The sequence below is a fragment of the Chaetodon auriga genome, chromosome 5 (assembly GCF_051107435.1).
Source record: "Chaetodon auriga isolate fChaAug3 chromosome 5, fChaAug3.hap1, whole genome shotgun sequence".
NCBI lineage: Eukaryota > Metazoa > Chordata > Actinopteri > Chaetodontiformes > Chaetodontidae > Chaetodon > Chaetodon auriga.
The window spans coordinates 18,294,693-18,320,582 of NC_135078.1; the positions used below are offsets into that span (position 1 = coordinate 18,294,693).

The 25,890-nt window shown below is 42.8% G+C and overlaps 1 protein-coding gene across 6 annotated transcripts in view; it reads left to right on the forward strand.

The window, feature by feature from the left end:
* The window catches only part of pde4d (phosphodiesterase 4D, cAMP-specific), a 148,295-nt gene extending 124,420 nt beyond the window's left edge, over positions 1 to 23,875 (forward strand). For 5 of the 6 annotated variants that reach the window (XM_076731919.1, XM_076731918.1, XM_076731920.1 and 2 more), the window contains 14 exons: positions 1,613 to 1,804; positions 3,629 to 3,665; positions 3,749 to 3,825; positions 4,238 to 4,287; positions 8,952 to 9,064; positions 17,634 to 17,727; positions 17,881 to 18,056; positions 18,241 to 18,339; positions 18,432 to 18,596; positions 18,799 to 18,898; positions 20,751 to 20,905; positions 21,014 to 21,136; positions 21,259 to 21,441; positions 21,533 to 23,875. In XM_076731919.1, coding sequence (XP_076588034.1) covers positions 1,613 to 1,804; positions 3,629 to 3,665; positions 3,749 to 3,825; positions 4,238 to 4,287; positions 8,952 to 9,064; positions 17,634 to 17,727; positions 17,881 to 18,056; positions 18,241 to 18,339; positions 18,432 to 18,596; positions 18,799 to 18,898; positions 20,751 to 20,905; positions 21,014 to 21,136; positions 21,259 to 21,441; positions 21,533 to 22,057 — 2,089 coding nt within the window. In that variant the 3' untranslated portion in view covers positions 22,058 to 23,875. Of the gene's footprint in view, positions 1 to 1,612; positions 1,805 to 3,628; positions 3,666 to 3,748; positions 3,826 to 4,237; positions 4,288 to 8,951; positions 9,065 to 15,661; positions 16,122 to 17,633; positions 17,728 to 17,880; positions 18,057 to 18,240; positions 18,340 to 18,431; positions 18,597 to 18,798; positions 18,899 to 20,750; positions 20,906 to 21,013; positions 21,137 to 21,258; positions 21,442 to 21,532 lie in introns of those variants that run through there. The other variant, XM_076731924.1, reaches the window with a different exon arrangement.
* The last annotated feature ends 2,015 nt before the right edge of the window (positions 23,876 to 25,890 follow it).

A 25,890-nucleotide genomic window follows, 5' to 3' on the forward strand; every position in this document is an offset into this window, starting at 1 on the left:
CTGATGTGAGAAGCATAATGACTTTCTTCCTCCTAAAATCTCAGTGTGCAATCTCCTATTTTCACAACCTACCAACCAAACTTGCACTACACAGTTTGAAGTGACAGTAACTTTCACCTGTTTGGTCAGTGATTCATCTGATGAGAGTTGAGGGTGTGACATACTAATACCAATAGAAATGTTAGTTATTTCTCATGGTTGTGTCATGACAAGGAGTGTTTTAGTTGTTGTTACACGTTTTAGTTCAGGGCCTTCTTTACCATGCAAACATAAATGTACACTCACATGGTTCTTTCTGTCATTACGGCATCTTTTACTCCTCCACACATGTCCTGCATGAACATGAAAAAGCTAACATGAGCGGGTTGCCCCTTCCTTGCTAAGTCAAGAGCGTACTGGATTAAATATGTGGCTGTTTCCATGGTGAGGATGGTGATGGTGACAAAGAGGACGTCATCCCCATGCGTATTATGTGTCGCGCCAAAGGGAATCCCCCCGTGACCTTAGCTTTCACAACAGATGGGATTATGGCATTGCTTGATAGCCTTAGCGACGAGGCAGATATCCCTGGTGACAGGCGTTAGTCATCACCTGGGCGAACAATCACATAGGAGACTAAGGAGCTCATTGTGACATCCCAGCGAGAAACGGTGTCACTGGTTTAGAAACGCCTTTCAACGGTGAGTCAGTGGCATTGTCAGAGCAGAGGTATTCCCTGTGGCCCTGCGAAGTGCAGAGTTTAAAAAGGGCAATATTGTTTGTGGTTGTGTGAAGACGACTTTGAATATTGCTGCATTAGTCCTAACTGTCGGTAATGTGCCCATTAGTCTGCCACCAATCACAATTGTCCAATAATTAGCCAGATAATGGGGGCCTGGCTGCTTATTATTTGAAATGGTGAAGCTCATGAGCAAATTTCCATCAGCCAGCAGTAGTGGAGGGTCTGCACGGTATGCACGTCATGCACACTGTGTTTCATGTCATGATTTGCTTTGAATTTTACAGTTTATGACTATAGAGCCAATTTTCAACTTATGGAAATGCACGGCAGAGCATGTGCTGCTGCAATGGAAAAAAATATTCATTTAGGTTCAGTCAGTATACGAGTAAGTTCTGAAGCCATCAAGACCTCATGCATCACGCAGCCGTAAGAATTGATTAATTAATTCATGCATGGTGTGCTCTTTTATAAGAACTTGTATGTAAAAAGACTGGAGACGTTTCAGGTGGCTAAATTTTCACTGGTAAAAACTGACAGTTGAAATTGATTCTGAGGAAACTTGATCGCTGCATCCTTCCCATCATCTTTTGACCATTGAAAGAACATCGGATATGAATGGATCTTGGCTGTTTAGCCTTTTAGCATGAATGCATTTCACAGTTGATTTGTGGTTCACGTGTGATCACGGATCAACTGCGTTCCTTTACAACACTGCTTTATAGTACTGTTTATACTGCTGGAGTGTCTTTGAGGAGTTCAATATGATCACAGATGTTGCTTGACCGGTCATATATCATCAAAATAATCATACCACATTAGTTAATATCAAGTGTACATTGTCAGATTCTGATCTTTGTGTCTTTCTCCCTCTCTTTTTCTCTCCATACGCAGTTTTGATGTGGACAATGGCACATCATCAGGTCGCAGCCCCCTGGACCCAATGGCCAGCCCGGGCTCAGGCCTCATCCTGCAGGCCAATTTTGTCCACAGCCAACGGAGAGAGTCGTTCCTCTACCGCTCCGACAGTGAATACGACCTCTCACCCAAGTCTATGTCCCGAAACTCCTCCATTGCCAGTGACATGTAAGTGTCTTAATGCCTTAATGCTTGAAATTGTCCTGAATGTGGTTAGTTCTACTGTTTTCAGCCTCTCTGTCTCTGTGTCATGGGTGGATGCTTATTAGACCAGGTCATTAAAAGCTGCTAGCTTTGGCCCTGGTGGGAAGTTTGCATGCAACAGCTGACAAATGGCTGATTGTGTGGTGCAACATCTTAGACAAATCCAGTAGTATAAACAAGGTAATCAGTCACAAGTGACAGGTTCTGTGACTCTGATATTTTGCCTGGACAATGGGATGGACTTGTGCACTGCATTTAATCTCTCTCTGTTGTGTGTTTGTGTGATCATTTGTCTTTTTTAATACGAACTCCTCATTGCCTTATAAGTGTAGTAGAACACACTCTACACACACCAGCTGCTGTCTTGCTGTCTTCTGGGTCAGTGTATATGTTGATAGTGCATTCCTCATTTCCCACACAGTGGTGGCTATCCAGTTGCATGTGCTGTACACTTAGTGCTACAGGGAATAGAGATATTGAGTGGAAACGTAGCATTTCGATCCAGCCTGAAGGAAAGACAAATAGACAAAAGGATGAGAAGTAATGTCCTGCAGTAACCTTAGACTTCCTCCTTACTGCTGCTTTTTGCTCTGGAGTATTAAACCGATGACCCTTCCTTGACCTACGCCCACTATCCAGTTACCCCGTTAAAAACCAGTATTACAAGTTTTCATTCATCTTTTATGCCTCATTCTTTCACATCTTTTTTTTTTCCTTTTGATTTGCATGTACAAGGAAACTCGACAGCAGGAGGTAACTTGCCTTAACAGCTCTCTTTATGAAATTTTTAACAATGCAGCTCCACAATCAAGTTAAAGTTGTGAAACATTAAATTGCACAAGTACTTACATTCTCTATGAAAAAACATCAAAGCAGAGCTAGAACAGCCTATTTGCACCCCGAAAAGACTCCTGTCCCTCTCTTATCTGTCTGCAAAGGTTCTTTCTGTCACTCTCAGAGAGTATACAGCCTGTCACCTTTACTCTGGCTACCTTTCATTTGTCTTGTGATAGCCTGCATGACAAGCCTGTGTCTCTTTTGACTTTCACGCCAGGCCGGTGGGTGTGTGCACTACGTGGCTGTGACTCTTGTAGAACTGAGCGACAGACCGACAGCTCTGTGACACTAAGGCACTCCTGTCACCTGCACAAATGTTGACCGTGTTCACAATCATAGCGTAGCTCGAAGGAAGTTTACAGGTTAAAACTGCTTTAGCTGTAACTGAATGAGTAAATGCTCTCCACTCCCTTAACAATGCCCACTGAGGTGCCCTTGAGCAAGCCTACACCTACTCCAGAAGCCATGTGCTCAGCTGACTGTTCCCCAGGTAATTAAAAGTCAATAGGCATTTGAAATACTGATTGCCTGACGGATATATACTGTATAGTTAAGAGGAGAAGACATGGTGACTGTGTGAGAGTCACATCTACACAGCAAGTACAGTAACAGCTTGCACGTCTTACAATGTCCTGAGGATATACACATTTACTAAACTACCTTATGTGTGCAGAGACATGTCCACCAACAAATCCCTTTGCTTCTCTCACTGAAACGTTGAACACTTGTGAAACTATTACACTTTGTGAATTAGGGCCTCAGCTGGTGGCTGATGGGATGAGTAAACATGTCACTGTGATGGAGCGCATCAGAGACACTGAAACTAATCTAATGTGATGACCCACACTCCTCCCCCTCCCCCCCCCCTTGACACTCCTCTGTTGTTGGATGTCAATACAATACAATACACTGTAGATCTAACATTGAAGCTGCTGTCTTTGTGTCTTTCAGTCATGGTGACGATATGATTGTAACGCCATTTGCACAGGTGAGTGCTTGTGCCATTTTTTTTGTTTGTTTGTTTGTATTGTCTTCATATTTTACATGCTAATCTGTCATGTTTCCCTTCAGGTTCTTGCGAGCTTGAGAACTGTACGAAACAACTTTGGTGCATTAACTAATCTACAGCAAGACAGAGCATCCAATAAGTAAGTCGCCAAGCTCTATCTTTTTTTTTTTTTTTTTCAAACAGAAATTAAATCTGTCATAGTGGGAGGAGTGACTGTATTACAGACAACAATGATGAACGTGCCAGCGTATCACAATATATGATGACAGTCGTTAATGATTGACGTGTTCCTCTAAGTAAGTGGCAGTGATCTGAAGTCACCTGTCTGCATTGTTAGTCTGGCTTTGCTTGCCCTCTGCTGTTTTTATTGGGTACTACAACAACAGTGGTTAGTCAGCGCTCCTCACAAGAGTTGTAATGAGTGAAGGGGAATGATGCTTCCTTACTGCTAAGAATCATCTCCAAATAAAATATTTTAAGGTAAACTACAGCCTGTATTGTTTTGGGAAAGAAATGTCTCAGTGTGTGTGTGTTTGTGTCCTCCATGACAGGAGATCACCCATGTGTAACCCACCACCTATCACCAAGACCACCTTTACAGGTATGTTGACAGTAAGAGCAGCATAATGGCTTGTGTCCTCAATGTGTGTGTGTGTGTGTTTGTGCGTAATCAGATGTGTGGTCTGGGAATATTGGTAGTATTGCTAATACTACAGGAGGCCAGATAGATTAAAACTGCTAAAAAGGATGCTGGTGCAGTAATAGTGATGTTTTTGTCTGTTTTAAGTTATCGGCATGGTGGTGATGAGGGGCTGGTGAACGCAGACATGCTGTGCAGGGAGCCAAAGAACATGAACGTAATATCCAACATGGGCAGAATACAGATATGGATGATGTATTTAGCAGAGAATTGGTTCTCTGGAGTAAAAGAATGGATGAGAGAATAAAGGTTTAAACCAAATATTTGAGTCAGTAGCTGCTGTTTTAGTATTTTCTGCAAAGTTTGGATAGGTGTGGCCTTCCATGCAGATATGTTTGTATAGCCAAGAAGCTGTCAAACGCGTCACAAACCTAACAACAGTTACAACAAGTTTTAGCAGGACAGGTGGTTCAGCTGTTCAGTGTCTGCTTTTATTTGACGCTTCGTAAGCTGACATGTCACATCAATCCAATGTCTGCGGACCATTACAGACAGTTTGCAAACCCTGTCTGCAGTATATTCCACGAAGCAGTTTTCATCAGGTCCACATTCATGTTTTTAATCAACTTGTTCTTCATATAAAGCTTAAAGGAAATTGATTTCAAGGTAGACCACTGTCTTTCATCAATATTGCCAACTAACTGTAGATAAATACATTGCTGCTGTGTGTGTTTTTCCCTTTGGTTTATACAATACCAGCACCAGTTCTGTGCTGTGACGTGATATTTCATGAATGGACTTCCAGGGCTTGTACATAGTTCTTCCTGACTTGTACAGTCTGATGTGCTGTAACCACTAGGCAGACAGTGTCTATTGCACAGCCTCTCTGGCCTACTTCAAGAGATTTTGTTGTGAGGAGGGCATGGCACAGACAGTCTTAGGTGGCTAGAATAGACTTGTCCTTGACAGTCACTTTGCTTTTGAGCAGTATCGATGGCCGTAACTGAACTGGTGTTTGTAGAAGAGACCATATATCCTCCGCTATGAATAAATAATTTCATTGTGTTTTGTTCAGGGGAATTATCCCCAAGATTCACATAAACACAATATGGCCAAGGGGGTTAAAATATTTATTTTATCATTATTATTACAAGTGCAAAAAAGATAATATACCACATTTGTGGGAGATCTGTCTAGACATTTCAACCAAGAATCACATTCCTGATACATAACCTGCTTATATATGAGGAACTTGTGCTATATTTAGAACACAATCATACTGGTGCACAGCCATTATGGGCTCTGCCGTAAACTGGTGACAGCTGTGAGTCATGAGCATGATTGTTAAAGACTACTTGCAATGCAAAGGCTCGCTGAGGCGGAGACGAAGTCATCCTGCAGATAAAGAATAAATAAAGGATGTCTAATTGATAGCAACTCAATAAATCAGTGATAGAATACCAGTGAATTAATGAAGGGTTACTCATCTAAGATTTAAAAGACTTCCCGGTAGTTCTGTGGCTTCTCACCTTTTGTGGATGAGAATAGATGCTGGTTAAAGCTAAAGAGTAGGATTCATAATCATCAATGTGAGACTTGCAGAGCAAACAGGGTAACGCATCATGCTCCAGAGTTTCCCCTTTAACATTTAACATCCCATATACTCAATCAAAATGTTGTTTAAAGCACATAGGGATAATATGTAAAGTGAGTGTCCCATGATACAATCATAAAGTACAACTTAAAACTGCTGAACATCCAAGCATTTGAGCTGATGCATGATAAAACTGCATCATAAAGTACATACATTTTCTAAACAATTCACAACACATCAGTATTACAACCCTGATTCCAAAAAAGTTGGGATGCTGTGTAAAACATAAATATAATTTAAAAAGCAACATATTTATATAACATATAGATGACATATTTGATATGCTTATTCTGAATTTGATGGAGCAACATGTTTCAAACAAGTTGGGACAGGAGGAACAAAAGACTGGGAAAGCTGTGGAAAAACACCTGTTTGGAACGATCCACAGGTAATCAGGTTCGTTGGTAACAGGTGATAGTATCATGATTGGGTATGAAAGGGGCATCCTGGAAAGGCTCAGTCATTCACAAGCAAGGATGGAGCAGGGTTCACCACATTGTGAACACATGATTGTATAGAAGATATTACTACATGGGCTCAGGAACACTTTGTACAACTGTTGTCAGTAAACACAGTTTGTCTGCAAATGATTGCATTTTCTTTCATTTATGTTTTACACAGAGTCCCAACTGTTTTGGAATCAAGGTTGTATTTCTTAGTAGTTCAGTCTCTCCTCTTTCCTTGTCTCCTTGTTTCTGCATTTTCCCCTTCCTCCTCCTCCTCTCTTATCTTCTCCCTCGCACAGTCCGACTTCACTGTCGAGCTGTTCTGGTACGTAGTTTGGCTGCAGCCCTGCGTCTGTGCAGCAGAGTGGCCTCTCCGAGCGCCGGTGTCTGATGTCGCACTAAGCATGAGAAGAATGTCATTGACGTCAGTGCAGTTGCTGTCAGAAAGAGTAGCACCCCAGCCACTGACACCACACCAGGGAGAGCGAAAGGGAGACTGAGAGAAAGAGGAGAGAGACAGAAAGGAGACAAAAGAGGGAGGAGGAAGGATGTTCAGAGATCATTGGAGGAAACGAAGAGTGTGGGAGAGGAAGGGGACTAATGGAAGGAGGGAGGAAGAGATTTGTCAAAGACAATGAAGCAGGAGAGGGGGGAAATTGTTGAGGATAGTAGGTGACAAAAGAGGTTTAGAGATGGTCAGTGATCCTGCATGGAAACAAGGAGTGGTGTGCATTTTTCCAAGCACAGTATACAACAGAATATTATAAGTCATCACTCTAAATTGTGATAGTCCTGAAATATTCAGGAGCTGAAAAACAGCACATGCAAACCTGAGCTGCAAACTTTGCATCATTTACTTTTAAATTAAATTGCCCCAGAATGAAAGATAAGTGAAAAATTCATTTAAGCCTAAATAAAGATATCAAAGTATTTTTCCCACAGGCTTTAATGCAGTGTAAATGCTAACTGAAATGTTAAGCTGATATGGCATCATGTGATTAAATTTGGTCCTCGTGTATTTTAATCTGCCACTGTTTTCTCCGTCTGTGTAATTGAATTACAGCTAAAGTGACCCTCCCCTTCCCAGATCACAGATCACATAGCATTTAAAGCCTGTGCTTTCCCAAATTAGTCAAGGCATCAATATTAATTGGCTTCTGACAAGGTGACATTTTCTGTTAACATAGGCTGACTTTGAGAGGGGCATGTCTTCAATTTCAAATTAAAAGACGCCGAATGCTACTTTGATGCAGGGCTTGTGACGCCAACGCTAACATCTTTATCATATCGTCAGTCACCTATTTGTTAGCCTGTCTGTTTTGGTGTATTTGTATGCTGAACACATATTAGCATGCATGCACACACAGTATAGGGAGCTCCCAGCTCTGGCTCTAATCCTCTATGGCTCCAGTCCATGTTTTGTACCTCTCCCTTCCCCATCCACAGTGCAGTCCTCTCAGGCTTTAGGTACAGCTTGGGGAGAGCAGCACGTTTGGCTACCAGGGACGCCGAAGCAACAGCAGCCCACCCCCTATACACACAGCGTCTATAGGAAACACTGTCCAGCTCACACACAGCACCGGATTATACCCTTTGCTTCCCGGATACCATGGATGTTTTTATTGGCAGGAAGGCTAAGGAGACAAAATCATGATGTGTTATGGTTAGCATTTCGTCTGGTCTGAGTGTGTGTGTATGCATGTGTGTGTCTGTTTGCATCCGTGTGTGTGTGAGATGTCTTTGTATTTGTTAACCATGTCAGGATGCTGTGAACAATCTCGAGCTTGTGCTGTGCTGGGCAGCGTTGACATGGATCTTGACTGCTTCTGAGCCTCTCACTGGATCCTCTTTTCCACCGTCCCTGTCTTCCCTCCATCCCTCCTATGGCAGACATGGGCCTGCTAAGCAGACTGCTGTTCATCCTGCTACATGACTGGAATTACATCTCTCTTATGAATGACAGAGTAACCCTCATACACTTAGATCGCTGACTGCGATATGTGTGCTGTGTATGGGAGATAGTGAGTCTGTCTGTTTTGGTTTTTTTTTTGGCTGTTGCTCTTTTTGCTCTGTGGGTTCCCTCTGTATTCTCTGCTGTGATTTTCTTACTGTTAACATTCATATGGACACCCAGAACTGAGTCTGGGTGGCTGTGTGCCATCCATCACCTGCAACTGTACTCCCTGGGATTGTATCTGATTTACTCTAAAAAAGGAAGAATCCAGGATTTGAACTGTAGTGCAGTGCAATCCACTGGAGTTTATCGTTTCTTCAAGGGAATCTGTGAGCTTTGCTACATCTGACCTGTGACTGCTCATCTGTGGGTTAGGATACAGGACAACAAGGCCCAGCTCCCAGACCCGCACAGCTGGCTCATCTGTCCAGCATGAAGAGTCACCCATGTGTCTACTCGGGGTATCCCAGCTTAGCTGTATGTGGGGTGGGAGACCCCGGGCCTGGACCGTCCACTAGCCCTCTGAAGCGGGCCCTTACTGACCCCTTGCCCTCCTGTCTTGCCCCTGCAGAGGAGGCCTACCAGAAACTGGCCACTGAGACCCTGGAGGAGTTGGACTGGTGTCTGGACCAGCTGGAGACGCTGCAGACAAGACACTCAGTCAGCGAGATGGCCTCCAACAAGGTAAGAAAACAAACAAAGTTTACACCAACTTGTTCAGGCAAAGCTTTCATCGTACAGTAGTTTAATCCTGCAGGCCGACATCTGTAGCGTCTGTTGGAAGTATTGATGTAGCGTTTGGGTTTTTCTCTCAGCGTTCAAGCGCCTAATCTTATGAATGCTTTGTGTTATTTACTGAAACATGGTCAGGAGCTGCTACCCAGTATTCACCATGGTGTTTTATTTGTGGGTGATGTGTGCAGGATGAGCTTTCGTTTGAGTGTGACATTTGTAGTGTGTATACAGTATACTGGTAGAGGTCAGTGCACACTTACTGTACATCTGCATTTCCAAAAACGAATGAAGAAATGTAAAATTACAAAGAAAGCTTTTGGGTGTGAGTACATTGTACAGTTTTCACAGCCACTATACATACTGTATGATCATTCAGCAGCAGTATTTCTCAATGACAGGCCAAGCTCATATGTTGCACAATTTTATAAAAATTCCCAGGAGCATGTAGATCAAATACATAGTTGCAGTGGTACAATATTAAATAACCATTACTTCCCCTATGTGTGACCTGCTCCTTTGTCATCAAGTCCCCGTTCATTTGTCAAGTGTTTATCAACCCATAGTAGTTACTATTTGAGCATGAGGAGCTGTGTATAGCCGTTTAAGATGCATATATTGTGTGCTTTGATGCCTTTTTCAGTTATCACAGCACACATTGGACTGTTTGTGTTGTATTGTCTATGCATGTTAGTGATAGCATCGTCATGCAGGCAGGGAGTTGTGCTGTGAGCATGCTCAGTCGCCTCCAGTGTAAGTGTATGTGTGTGCATGTGTGCCTGTGTGTGTGTGTGTAGAGGGAGGCTGCTATGCCGCTCTGAATGCTGATCAGCTCTGGGCTCTGGTGATGTCACAGACTGTGATGTCACACAAGGGGGGGATGGACCAAGAGGAGAGGCGGGGAGGACGGACAGACAAAGGAATTACACAAACGCACACGCTCACCGCTCGTGTTACCACGATCACCTGCATGAGCGGAACATTGGCCTCACTGAAAAGTGAAAAAGATTGAAGAAGAAAAACAAAGAACTGTAACACGCACTGAGCACTCACCACTGCTCACCAGCACAGCTATCTCTGGTTGTCATGGCAACAGCCACAGGCCCAACCAGCCACACTCCAGCAAAACACACATCATAGTTAATACAGTCACTACATCTCCCACACACAGCCATTACTTTATGTCTGTATCCTGCAGACTTTCATTTATCAACACTCAACAAAAGCTTTACATCATCAATGAAGGAAAGTCTGAGATGAAAAAGAAATAATACAGTGGATTGAATTACGTTACAGCTAAATCTGCACTTCATGTCCTCTAAATGTGATGTCTGGGGACATTCCTGTGAAAGCTCACCAACCATCGTGATGATGAAGTAGTGTCGTTGTGTAGCTGCTGTTGTTTTGCGTTTGCTTTGTGGAAGCAGTTTAGTTCTTTTGGCTTAGGGTTACATCCCCCAGTAGTGTCCCCAGTCACATTTTGACATAACCTGGGAAATAACGCACGTCACCTTTGAATATCAGCATTCTCTGTCAAAGGTTGGATGAGTCTTTCTGGAGAAAGGTGTTAATATTTGCTGAATTTCAAAGTCAGCGAATTTCGCTAGCAAGCCGTTGTGCGTGTGCTGAGAAAAAAAATCAGATTTTTGTACACAGTCCTGGCTCTGTAAACGGGAAACAAAGTGGATTATACCGAGCCACGCAACACTATTCCAGCCAATCAGCAACAGGTGGCGTTTGTGCTTGTGCACAGGACAAAGGGAAGGGGAGTTGAGATGCAGGAGTGAGAGGGACGGTAAACCTGGCATGCTAATGTGTAATCGCATTATGAGGAAGGATAGATGGCAATATCAGCAATCTTCCTCCAGAATGACTCATCCCACCTTTAAGGCCAGGGGCTGCTGCAACAGTAGGTCAAACAAGGTGACATACCTGTTTGCCCAAAATGATCTTACACCAGCTGAAATACAAACAATGTTTGTTTTCAATCCACTGTGCTACATTTCTAATATGTAACACACTATGTGGAGTGTAACAGTGATCCAAAACTAGCAAAACCCATTCTATTTAACATAATCTTTAAGATGAACACTTCATTGCACTTGTGGCTTTATGTGCTGGTCCCAGTTGAGGATGCTCCTGAGGTTCCACCCTTCATGTTTCTGGAACCAGCAGCTGGTCTTTCTCTGGCTTTGCCTCAGGAACAGTGTGTGTCGGTCAAGTCTGATCAGCATACTGTACCTCTTCGTGGTTTGATCATTTCCCTGCTTGAACCCACCTTGGGGTCGAAAGAATATTTGAAGATAGTAGTGATGATAAGACCTCGTGGGCCAAAACTTCTCAGTGTTTTGATTGTATCATGATGCAGATTGTTGGCAGCCTCTGTTGAACATTGGCTCTGGCTGTAGGTCACATGACGACCTTCTTGGCACCATCTTTTCATCAGGATTGATACTTGTTGTACAAGGAGTGATGTGATAGCTGAACAGGAATCTGGAATCTGTTTCCCTGTGTGGTGTTAGCTCTATCTGTGTGTATTTAAAGAGGGGTCAAAGGGTGCACCCCAAACAGAGAACATAATTTATTTTTATTTATTTTCAGTGCTTGTTGTGAAACATAGTCCATCTTCCTACAGACATATAGTGCAAACATACTAAAATTTTGAAATAGAGTAGTGGCGCCAGTGTCGCACCCTTGTTAAGCTAAATGTCTAGCTATGTAGAGTGACATCTGCCATAACTCAAAACATGAGAAAGGTCTGTCAGTCAACATGGATCCTTGACCCCAGGCCGTCTCTGGTGTTGAGGGGAGTATTAAGTTGAGCTCTTGCAGTATTTTCTAAACTCAACACATGCCTGGATCCTCTCCTCTGGCCCCCACACACACTGCACAACCTGGCTAAAACCTTAATGCTAGATATGCCCGAGAGTGTCTCTTGCAGCATTTTAAATATGCTGTTGGTACCCAGAACACAGAGGCATCTCTCACACCATTTCCATCATTCGCTGATAGAGAAACTTTTCTGAGACCGTATTTTTAGCAGTCCAGTGTCTGATGTGTGTTCTGTCCCACTGCTGAGTCACAGAGGACATCCATTATCAATACTTGTTCATTTCCTTTTCTTTGACTTTTTCAGGTACACAAGTCTGCTCAATACATCTGCCTTTGCAAGCTGTTTTCCTGGCTGTACACAATGTTGTATTTGTACTTGCACACAGCATGCACTGGGGCAATCTGCTTCTGAGAGCTGAGAAGAGATACAGTATGAACAGCTCATGATCAGTATGGATAATGGATGGATAATACTTGTGGAGTTTCTTAATCCCAAACACACCAATGAAACCTTTTTAAGATGCAGCTCTCAGGAGGTCATGGACCACAAACTGTCTAAGCAGGTCATTGCAAGAGGAGCAACAGGTTTGCAAGACTGCCTGGGAGTTTGTTGTTGTAGTCTGCACAGTATGTGCAACTTGAGCTACTGTATCTGTTGAAGGGGCTTCCGCCATTCCTTTCAGCTTTTCTAACTTGGGTGTGGCATCCCAACATTCAATTCTTTATCCAAATATTTCATTTCGTCCTGCAGAAAGGTGCACTTTTCATTCTTTTGAGCCGTAACCTCATCTCTGCTCGTCTTATCGCCTACTTACTAATATATCATCCAGATAAAATGCTAATGTTGGATCGCATTTCAGTTGTAATCTGTTGAAATATCAGCACTCCAGAAAGCAGTGCATTTTGTAGTTGTATTCAGGTTGTGCAGGGTGTTTTTGTGCTTTGGGTTTGTGGCTGCTTTTTGTTGTATTTACTGTACTCTCCGCTGCTATGTCCTAAAAAGTTAGGTCTACTTCGACCACGGGACATTTCTGAATTTGGACATCATTCTGATCGTAACATGTTAGTATTAAACATGCAGGTCAAAGTCAATCTTGAGTAACTGAAAAAAATTTCATATTCTGAATTGAGAAGGTTAGGTTTATTAGAATGGTTCTTTGACTATGTCCAGCCTCATCAGTTTAGTCTACTTATCTTTGCTTATCTGTATTTCTATTATTTCCTCTATACATATATATAGCATTAATGTTTAGCTGTTTAGAATGATACCTTCCTACATACTGTATAGATTTCCTTGTCCACATTTTCTTTAGATGATGAATGGACCACAGACTGACTTCTCACAGTCAGTGGTATATTCATTGAAAACAACAGCAGCAATTAGAGTGTTCCTGCTCTCTTTCCCTGTATTTTGTGCGGAGGGGGGCTCTGTCACAAGAATAAATGTGCAATGTGAGAAAAGAAACAAATGCAACAGAGATCTGGAGGTGTCGGGGGCTATATACAGCAGGGAATAGATATTTTTGGTCACTCCGCTGAAGAACAAATGACACACAAGTCACAGCTAAGCTTGGTGTGACACTTTCCAATTTTTACCCAATAGTTTGTGTTCACACCTCTTGGCTAAGCTATCAATATGTGTGTGTACTATATTTGTCTGTCGCAGAGAGGGAGTTTGTGTGGGTAGGAGCGATGCCTGTGGGCATTATATTTGTGTATATGCTTCTGCAGGGAGTAATCTGTGTGTGTGTGTGTGTGTGTGTGTGTGTGTGTGTGTGTGTGTGTGTGTGTGTGTGTGTGGTGGGCCTGTGCTGGCCTGCTTGGCTGGGAGTCAATCAAAGCTGCTGGATCTCAGTTAGCCAGTTGTCTCATCTGCTCCAGCGTAGCTGTAAATTACTCACAGTGCCAGGCTGGCTGTAGAGGTGGGGTGTAAAGTAAGCAGAGACAGGTTTGGTCCCTTTTCAATCCATGTAGTCACTGGACCATCAACGACACAGGACACCTGCATGTGCACATGTGTGCTCACACACACCCAGAGAAAGAAGACCTCCTCCTCTCAGAATCACAGGCTCATATGCAGAAGATTCATGATTCGAGATTAAACTGTGTTTTCTTGATAAAATCAAAAGTCTTTTCTAAATCATAAATGTTTTCAGTCAACTTTTACACCTGTAGTAATTCTGCATAATCTATTTCATTGAAGTGGCATGAAAATGGTGAACCTACAGATAATTATCACCTTATTATTATTATTATTATTATTAAGACAAAAAGACAAAACCCTGTCAAAACAGCATAAGGAAGATCAGAACAGTAAATAGAGTAAATGCCATACATGCAGGCCAGTTAATTGAATTTCACAGACTATAACAGAACAGGGTAATCTTAGCTGTGTGGTGTGGTGTTAGTGTATACAAGTGTACGTAGGTGTCTGTCTGTGTTCTGAATAGTCGGACTGTGGGAGGGGTGGGTGAAAGAAGGAGAACTAAAGGAAAGTATAGCAAGGGAAAAGGGAATTAATAATAATAATAATAATAATAATAATAATAATAATAATAATAATAATAATAATAATCATCATCATCATCATCATCATAATCATAATCATAATCATAATCATAATAATGCACATAAAAATATTTTTTTAGGTTGGTGATTGATTGGTCTGGCTTTAAATCCTTTTTTTTTTTCTCTTAAAAAAGAAGTTTCTATGAGATCACCTGTTCAAATGAAATAGCATTAAAATGGCAGATAATTGAAAGCTATTGGTAATAGAAATGGCCCAAATGTGAAATGCGTTCATGACGTATTACTCCTACTTTCACGCAGTTTATTTTATAAGGGGCGCATTCATACTGTTACTGATGGGAAAATTCCATTAAAACTCTTCCCTCAATAAGGTGTGACCCTTGTTTCCAACTAAAGCAACAACCTCTTGAGCTCAGTGATACACACTGCTTTCAGTTTCTGTCCCACTGAACCCACTTCAAACAACCGTGACGCTCATTCTTTTTGCAGTATTAATTGGTTTTCGTGTGTGTACATCATCTCGTCAGTGATGTTGCTGTGACTCACCTGGCATGAATACTGGCATGAAAGCTGACCTCAGTTTTTCAGTATTGAATCATGTTGGATGAGGTAACCTATGCTTGTGTATAATGCACAGAAAAGCGGGTCAATCAACACGTAAACGCCTACACGCACTAATAACGCTGCATGGAATGTAAATATGTCTCGCCTACACGCAAACATGTGCTGCATGTACACACACACACACACACACACACACACACACACACACACACACACACACACACACACACACACACACATCCCGCTGCACTGCAGGAATGGAAGAAAAGGGAAGGGTAGATTTTCCTCTGACTTCAGTCGCAGCCAATCACACAGCAGGTGACCTCAACTCTGTTCCAGCCCAAGCCAATCAGAGGTGATGATGAGCTCACACTTCTTCCATATCTGGGCCCTGATTTGCTGCTGTTGTGTGACACAGCAAGAGAAGCAGCCTGTGCTCATCACATGGAGGCTTGTGTCACACACACACACACACACACACACACACACACACACACACACACACACACACACACAGAAGCCATCAAGGCAGTCAGGCAGCCAGCCCTGTTTGGAAGCTGTTGACAGAAACATTTTTGCTGTCCTGGTGCTTTGGCATCCGCACCATCATCAATTATTCACAACCTCAGCAGTGTGTCCCTGTATCCGAGTGTGTGTCAGTGTGTGAGTGCGCGCACATGTCAGTGTGTATCAGAGTGTGTGTGGTCACGATATGCTCTCATCGGATCTTTAGGGAGCCACGTTCCCACTGCTCCTCTCTCAGAATCTGCTTTTCCTCTCTGCTTCCTGGAACATGGGCTCGTTTCTGTGGATGCTCGCAGGGCAGGAACACAATGCTTCATTTATGGACTCTGCACAGCAGATTCACACTGAACCTCTTCAGGTTGAGGTCTTTTCCCGGCAAGAGCTGCGACTCTTTTTGTTTCGCTAGCTGCCGAGCGCTTTCATCGTCCGAACTGTGGGCTTGACTTGACTTGAACTTGGGCTGTAAATCTGTACCTTTCTACTTCTGGATCTATTTTGCTGATTTGTCAAAATGCCTGAAGCCAATTATCTGCTCTCCGTGTCCTGGGGCTATATAAAGGTAAGATGTGGTCTCTGATGAGCGTCTTTTAATTCATTATTCTGGTGTTTTTTTTCTACACCCATCTTTAATGTGATTTTTAAATTCATTTCCAGAGAGTGGATGTTCTTTTGTAACTGAGGTTGATCCTCATTTCAGATCTGGACACAGGCTTATGAAAGCAATGAAATAAAAAGCACATGCTGTATATAGCTCCTCGCCAACATGTCGCCCGTGGAACAATGCTTCATAGGTGTGTCATTTGTGGATCCATCATCCATTTTGATGTATCTGTGAGGAGGAAAGCTGATGGTGCTTGTACTGTCCAGACATGGCTGGATGTACAGAACGTTTTTAATTGAGTGTGGATTTAAAACCACTGACATTTTTATTACACTCGTAAATTGTTCATACTTATTGGTCTTCTCAATTTTTTTAAATGCCCCAAAGAAAAGCAAATATTTATATCATCTTATCTCACTGTTTGTTTAAATGATTATGTTTAATGTAAATACAACTACACCAGACATGTATTTTTTTACTGTACTGGCTCTTATTATGTGACCAAAGCACACTACAGATGGTTCTTTGCCTCTTCTGTCTCCATTTTAAAAAGCCACCCCACCAATACCCGTGGGTGTTATTCAATAGGATGTCAATACACAATTGCGCAATAAGCACTCTGCACTGTTGTAATGGTCTATTTTAAGTGATCAGTATTGATTTATATAATTAATCAATACACATACATTATGCATCTGGACCGAAGCCGGAGTGAATCAGACAATGCAGCGGCTTTGTTCCAGACGTTTTTGTTTTGCTGAGCATTTTGTAACTCTGTTGTTTTGCAACCACCATGGAAAAGACCTGATTTCAAGCATTCTCCTCCACATCAATCAGTTTGGTCTTCAAATCAAAAGCCACAGCTAAATTTGGGTCCACCACTCCAATTAGGCGCAGGAGAGAGAGAGAGAGAGGATTGAATGAGGCGAGGGAGAGGCAGAGAGGAGCAGGTCAACTGAAACTGAAAGAAAGAAACTGGAAAAATGGGTTGCTGATTACATACAGCCCTGACAGTGGCTCTCTGACCCGCTGTGCTCGCGCGTGTGTTTGTGTGTGTGTGTTTGTGTGTATGTGTCTTAATGCCAAAAATGGTGACATTCCTGGGTGCAGCTCCTGTCATGTAACTGGAAAGAATCTGTGAGTCAAGGGCCTCGGCCAGCAGGAGGGTCTGTGATGATAAAGTCATTGACATCATTAAAAAGTGTTCTTAGTGAAATGTAGTTTTATATCAGTGGCCTCGTTTTTTTTTATAACATGTTTTGAGAATACTCATAGCAAATGAGATTATTCAACTTGTGAATTGTGTTTGCAGTTTTTGTGCATTAACTCAAATATCTGTATGGTTCCTCTGTGCACCAGGGAAAAAAAAAAAAAAAGAAAAAAAAAGAAATCGTGATTTTCAGCCCTGTATTACACACTGTGAAAGCCCTCATTTGTGTGTGTGTGTGTGTGTGTGTGTCCCTCTTTCAGTTCAAGAGGATGCTGAACAGGGAGCTGACTCACCTATCAGAGATGAGCCGCTCTGGGAACCAGGTGTCTGAGTTCATCTCCAGCACTTTCCTGGGTGAGTGATGACACGGGAAGATAGACTCACTGGAATAAAAAAAAAAAAAAATCTCTATCCTGCCTTAAATGTAAACCCAAATCAAAGTGTGCAACCAAAGGCTTCATCAGCCTCATACTCACCTTCCACTTGTGTTTCACTGCGTGTCTCCAGACAAACAACATGAAGTGGAGATGCCGTCCCCTCAGACGCAGAAGGAGAAGGAGAAGAAGAACAAGCCCATGTCTCAGATCAGCGGGGTGAAAAAGCTGCAACACTCCTCCAGCCTCACAAACTCCAACATCCCTCGCTTCGGCGTCAAGACCGAGACCGAGGATGAACTCGCGAAGGTGTGTTTGTGTGTTTCCTGACAAACTGTGAACACACAGACTGTTCTGTGACTAAAGTACATCACACATTCATATAAACACCTTGCAGAGTGTCTGCATTGTGCTTTGTGGTAGGGCTTCAGGTAATAATGGAGAAAAATAAGGATGATTTTTTTCCTAATTGTGTCTCTGATTTGTTTTTCAGGAGCTGGAGCATGTGAATAAATGGGGCCTTAATGTTTTTAAGATCTCAGAGTTCTCTGGGAATCGGCCGCTGACAGTCATGATGTACACGATATTCCAGGTAACGTCTTTTTTAGTCTTTCAAATTCAGTTCTTGTTGGATCCTGAAGTTGTTGTGGTCATTAACTCCCTCCTCTGTTTTCTGGTTCACAGGAGAGAGACTTGTTAAAAACTTTTAAAATTCCACTTGACACCTTTATAACATACCTGATGACCTTAGAAGACCATTATCATGGCGATGTGGCCTACCATAACAACATCCATGCTGCTGACGTCACCCAGTCAACTCACGTGCTGCTATCCACCCCCGCCCTTGAGGTGTGTGTGTGCACACCCACACACACGTGCATAGACACAAACGCACAAACACGCAGGCCACGCTTCCACAATCAGCTTCAATCAAACTCTTGCTCAAAGTTCAATCAATGGCTCTTACTTCCGAGGATATTTTTGTCCAACGGTCTGATTCTTTCATCAATGCCCTCCCTCCTCCCCCCTGTGCTTGCTTCTTTTCTTCCAGGCTGTGTTCACAGACCTCGAGATCCTAGCTGCCATCTTTGCCAGTGCAATTCACGATGTGGACCATCCTGGAGTCTCCAACCAGTTCCTCATCAACACCAGTGAGTCTAAATACGGCGCAGTCTTAGCAGCTACGTCAGTGCCTCCACAGTGTCATCCGTGCACATTCACAAACACGAGCACACGCGCACAGGCTGATACCCAGGGGGGAACATGCGCACCAACTCAGCCTCGCACACACACACACTAGCATACTGCAGACAATTAAGTGTTCTCACATAAATGAAGACGCACACGTGCATGTCTTCACCAGCATGTGTTTCTCCAGTCAGGCGTGAAGGCTTTGACATGTGATTCCAAGGCAGAGGAGTTCAAAGAGGAGATCAATGTTGTCCTCAATAGTACCCTTTCCCGGTAACACATCCATCATTCATGTTCTCAGAAAAAGGAGGAAAAAAAAAGTCCTCCCAGTGATGTGGTAGTCCACGCTGCACAGGGAAGGGTTTGTTTCACAGCTTAGGTGGTATAAATTCTATTGTAGTGGTATCACGATGGGAATTACAAGATTTCTAAATGAATAAGTCGAGGACCTCTTGTGATATCTAGAGATAGCTTTCCTTGTGCGATATCCATCGATGTAATTTCTGCCTCCACCCAACTACGATGATCTTGCTAATCAGATTGAATTTGTTTTTACTTAACTTTTCACATTTTAGCAATCTCCTGTTTTTTCAGTAGACACCGGGTAGCGAATGCTACGAGCAGCTTTTTAAAATGTGTCCCTTTAAGAGTTTCTGCAGTTGACCAACAACAGCCTGTATAGCTTTGTTAATCTTATCCACACTTACTGCCATTTTTGTGGCAAACTTTGTGAAGTCGTCTGTCTTCCTCGATGATGTCTTCATTCTTTATTTCGCCCACTAAACTCTGAATGGCTCAGATGTTTTTCCATTTGGGAAATAGCTGACAATGAGCAAAACACTCAACCTATTTGGATTTCCAGAGTAATGGGGGCATTCCATGAAAAAATGCTGCTGTTGATAAAATGTTTTTTTCTTTTTATTGCTGTGAGCAAAAATGACGGCAGAAATCACAAAGACAGACGTCTCAAAATCTGGAAAAATAGAAGCACAACTATCTGCATAACTAGATACCACTGAGGTTAGTGTATTTGTGGTGTTGTGCTGCTAAATGAAGTGTCCTCAAGCAAGGGACTGAACCTCTGCTATCTCTCTCTGCTCTAACTGACTCACTCATGGCTGGAGGTGCCACAGATATTGCCTTGATTTGGCAATTTAGAGGAAAACACAAACAAATAAAGTTTACGTCCACTGGGTATCGCTTTAAACAGCCGTTCAGGGGACCATTACAAATGTGCGGGTTGCATAAGAGCATTAGTAATACCTTATCAGAACAGAAAAACACTACTCACTCTCACACACAATGTGTTGTGCTTCCCATAAGCCCAAATGGGGAATCCCTGCAGTAAAGGCAGTGTGAGTCATCCTAGTTAGGAGCCACCAGAATGATCTTCTGTCAGCCACAGAGCAACAGAGCAGGATCCCCTTTCTCCCCTCTGCTGCTCTGTTCCACTGTGGCCACGACTAATGCATCTTAATGGAAAATCTAAATACAGATAGAGGACCTTCAGATGACCCAGAGTGGGGAAACCTCTCAGTGGAAAACATGCTGGCGCTTTCCTCTGCTGCTCACTGAGCAAGGGATGCATGATACATGTGGAACCTCACATTTGCACATATCAAACCTGGACAGGCCTGTTAGCGGTGAAATGTGTTGGTCTAATCAGCACCTCATTCTGCTGGAAATGTTTTTGATGCATACATTTTCTTGGACTTTTTATTCATTTCAACTTCAGCTTTCTTAATATCTGTCATGATATACGTTTGATCCACTGATTTCAAGCCTGAATAACCACAATTGTCCTCCGTGCAGATTCAGAGCTAGCGTTGATGTACAATGACTCGTCGGTGTTGGAGAACCACCATCTAGCAGTTGGTTTCAAGCTTCTACAGGAGGAGAACTGTGACATCTTCCAAAACCTGACCAAAAAACAAAGACAATCACTGCGAAAGATGGTCATTGACATCGTAAGTGAACAGATTTTGCATCTCTTCTATAAAGCAGCTTGTTCAGTGGGAAGGGTGCGCTACATTATACGTTCATTCACTGTTTTCTGTACTGAATGCTTTGTTCAGGTGTTAGCAACAGACATGTCCAAGCACATGAATCTACTTGCTGATCTGAAAACTATGGTGGAAACCAAGAAGGTGACCAGCTCTGGTGTCCTGCTGCTGGACAACTACTCTGACAGGATACAGGTCAGAATAAAGCGACCAGTACACCACGAATCCACCAACCACAGCTGTGTCATTAAAATGACATGACATGAGCGCCTCAGCCTGGGCACCGTGTTTCACACCTTGTTAACTGTTACACTCAGGTCCTCCAGAACATGGTGCACTGTGCAGACCTGAGCAACCCCACGAAGCCTCTCCAGCTGTACCGGCAGTGGACGGACCGCATCATGGAGGAGTTCTTCAGCCAGGGGGACCGAGAGAGAGAGAGGGGCATGGAGATCAGCCCCATGTGTGACAAACACAACGCTTCAGTAGAAAAGAACCAGGTAGTATGCAAACACACATGCACAGATACAAATGTGCGTGCATGCTGTGCATAGACACACAGTGAACGACCTGTTTTTCCCTCCCCTGTAGGTTGGTTTCATCGACTATATCGTTCACCCGTTGTGGGAGACGTGGGCTGACCTTGTCCACCCAGACGCCCAGGACATCCTGGACACGTTGGAGGACAACAGGGAGTGGTACCAAAGCACCATCCCCCAAAGCCCCTCTCCTGCCTTGGACGAGCCCGAAGACGGCACTCGACCCCCAGGAGGGGACAAGTTCCAATTTGAGCTCACCCTGGAGGAGGATGGGGAGTCGGACACTGAGAAAGACAGCGGCAGCCAGCCGGAGGAGGAGGAAGAAGAGGAGGAGGAAGAGGAGGAAGAGGAGGAAAACAGCTGTACTGACTCTAAAACACTCTGCACGCAGGACTCTGAATCAACAGAGATTCCTTTGGACGAACAGGTGGGGGAGGACGAAGAGGAGGAGGAGGAGGAGGAGGTGGCGGAAGAGGGGGAGACACCTTGCTCGCAGCCGTGTGTCGTGGAGGAAGAGGTAGCAGAGGAGGAGGAGGAGGAGGAGAAGGAGGAAGAGGAGAAACCCCCACACACATAGCAGTTTATGGACAGCACCTGATTAACTGTTCTTCTTAGTAATGACAGATGATTATTTATAGAATATTTTTGGGTTTTGTGGAGTCTGTCTGTGTTTTTTATACATCTATGTTTCTGGTTCCAAAGCGTGCGCTGCTCTCCACCTTGGCCACTCCTCCTGTCAGCTTCGTTCAGACACGCCCACCGGTACTTCTCCAAGTTTTTTTGCACTCAGGAAAACTCCTTTCCATTCCCGTTTGTACTGAAGTGGTGTGTGTTTATTTGGCTTTTCCACCTCCTCCTTTACCAGCTTTAGTTCAGGCCATGGACGAGCAGCTCTCCATCTGCTCTCTGCTGTTCACACCATACGTCACATTTTCCTTCCCTCCGCTTCGTCTCAGCCTTGCCTGAAAGTTTAGCAGTGTTTCTGTGTTTTATCAAGTGCCCATACTCTACAGAGACGGTCATCGGTGTGTTCAAGGAGAATCTCCCTCTCGGTTAGGTCACTTCCTCCCCACTGCGAATTAGGAGGCATTTCGCGCCGCCGTTCTGCTGAAAACCCGACGGGACGGCGCAGAGATGAAAGCTGCAGCACACTGGGGAGCTTTTCGAGACACATTTCTGATGTCGGAAGTCTTCCTTGAAAACCTGACTGATACAAAGCTCAAATCTAAACAGCCATGATGCTGTCCTAGACCTCTTTAATTTTTGTATTGTACTGTATGTAAGATTCAGATATTTTCTAGAATTTACTTTTGCAATCCTAGGCTTTCTTTTGTTAGCGAAGAAGATTAGAGAACTTTTGGAAACCAATGGCGAGAAATGTGTCACAGTGTTTGGAAGGGGTGTCTTCACGGCTGGATTACATTAGGAGTGTTCTGAGGTGTTTGCACTTGCTCCAATAGCATTTATACTACTATCCCCATGCCACTATACTCATGTTTGGTTAGTCCTGTGAGTTGAAATTTGGAATTCATACCAACTCTTATTTTGGTGAGAGTTTTCACTGAGAAGGAAGCAGGAACCCAAAGTCTTGTGCTTTACTCTCACTGAAACAGTTTGTGATGTGGATGAAGCCTTTGAATTTTATTATTGTTGCCTGCAGTTCTTTTGAACACATCCTGAGACAATGCAATGCTTTGTAGTAGATACAAAAAGCACCTTTTTTTAGACGCTTATTAGTGCTCCGACTATACAGAAATAGTAATGGTGTTAAAAACTACTGGGGTGATTTTATACCGATGTTCTGAAAGCTTTTATTCTGCTTCTTTTTTTTTGTTTTTCTTGCCCATTTCGTTTGACGTACGCTTCACCAACAGCTGCATGCCTGCTTGTTTTCAGCCGCTTCCTCTTCTGTTAAGCTGTAGGAGTTTGTTTCTCATCACAGGAATGTTTCGTTTTGCCATTACGACATGAAACCCAGTTGCTGTCTTTGTTTTCGACAAGACAATCAGCTCCGTTACGTAGACACCAGAGAAGACTATCCTCTCCTTAGATACTCTAATGCACTGATATATTCATATATCACCACTTTAATATTTTTAGTGTGTTTCAACTCGCCAAAACACTCACTCATGAATACTTCGGCTTGAACAGTGCTGTCTTACACTTCGGCCAAGAGTCTCTTCCTCATTTTTCACTTTACACCTGATGCTATTATTTATTGGTATATTTTTCTATTTGTTGAGTCGTTTTTGCAATATAAAGGTGGTACAGTAAATATTTCACTGTAGCATAGACCACAGTACAGGCTTGCCAGTTACAATACCCAAATATACTTTTTTTTTCTCTCTCTCTCTCTCTCTCTGTGTACATAAAATATAGAAAATCAACAAATGTTAAAAAAACAAAAAAACAAAAAGAGAAAAAACACTTGAAATACTGCACACTGCTTTTTTAAGAGTGCTTCTTTTAATTATGTGACATTTCCAAACTTTTTATTTAATCTTTCATTTTGTGCCAAGATTTATTTCTTCTTCTTTTTTTTTTTTTCTCTTGCTCTTTTTCCATCCTCACCCAATGCCCTTACCTGTAATAAAAAAATTCTGGTTTTATTGCTGTTTACAAACATATATTTATTGTGCTGTATATAATATATAATTATTAATGTTATTACTATCATAATGCCGTTTGTCGTAAATGGTTGATTCTTATCATCCCTTTTGGTGATGGTGTGGCTGTATTACGTACCTCTTGTTGAGAGAATGTTTATTACACATGAGCTTCAGTGTAAAAATGATCCATCGACATGTTGCTTATCTGAGAACTAGCTCAGTGAAGAGAGGGGGAAAGCCAAATTGTTTTTTAAAAAGAAACTGTTCCTTGGCCCATGGGCTGTGCCTTAAATTCAACACATGTCATTTACTTTAGCCTCTTTGTTTTCTAGTTTACTTTCTAGTTCTCTTTTGCTGCATTAGTGAATCTTTCGGCTGGGTTGGCCTGATGTCCTGTTGTGAATTTGAAAATGTTGCCTTTTTACTATCACAGCCAAACACAAATTGCTCTATCAGAAACACGGCACAGGAAAACATGTTGGTGCAGAGACTCGGGTCAACCACAAGTCGTAGATTTGCTACTTGAGTGATGTGTGGCCTCTAGCCGGATGTCCAAGAGTCATATTTTGCTGTAGACCTGGTCTGAACAACTCGCACCTTCCTTACGCCCTGCCACTACACTCAAAGATGTGACACAGCCGGCCGGACGTAGACGATATGGAAGTAACTTTACTCTAAGTTACTGCAGTGTCGTCTACGCGTCCATGTGGTTGCGTCACAGCTACAAACACTGAATGGGGCGCAACAGGAGTGTGTGGTCGCTGCTCGACCACAGCCTACAAAGCACAGAGGCTTTGAGACACATCTGCATGTTCAGCCACTGCTGCATTAATTATGGCTGAAACACTGACGGTGTGTTGCTTATCTATGCTCGGCCCACACTTCCACTCACATGACTTGCAATATCCAAAAACCACTGACATTTTTCTGCCTGGACAGGAGAAGGGTTTAGTGTATCTCTGTAGTGGAAGGGGTGTTGGAGGGGTGGGACTTGGGTTTGGGTGAGTGCATCATTGTCCCGAGAATGGGACTCTTCTTTTGACACACATACTGTAGATTCTTAACAGCCCTGGACCAATGGAAACAGTGGGTTCTTTTCTCATTATGTGTTCTATTTTTTATGGTATGAAAGGAAAACACAAACTGTAACTTAAAAAAAGGTCTTCAGGACAATTATTTTTTGGGTTATGTCTTTAGAATGCCAACTTGTCTGGAAGTTTCACAAGACAATTAAAATGTTATTTTAATGGATTCCTTGTTAATTGCAGTTTATTGGATAGCACTGTAGATCATACAACTTTATGTAAAAAACAAGTAAAAAAAGAATGAAAAAAAAAGTTTTTATATGCAATGGATTAAATAAAAGCATGGGTTGATTCTGCCTACTCACTGGTTCTTTGTAGTCATTGTTTCAGATGGTGATATACAGTTTTTATAGTTTCTACAATCCCCTGCAGATTGTTTCGTCTCACACCCACACTCTTTTGTGTCCCACCTTGCTTGAAGCGTGTTGCTGCCATCAGATCATCATCATCAAATGAGGTAAAACATTAAATATATCGTCTTTGTGCTGTTTTCATTGTCAAAAGAATTAGCAAATTCAAATCTGTTTTATTTAGCTTTTACACAACATCCCAGCTTTTTTAGAATCGGGGTTGTAGAAGATAAGCTCCTTTTTGCTTCTTCATTTTACTTGTAAAATCTATCAGCAGTTACAGGCTTTCCGTACTGCTTATCTCTGGGTGCTTATCACGATGGCTGAAAGACACGAGCAGTACATTCAGCTCTGTCATTCACTCGA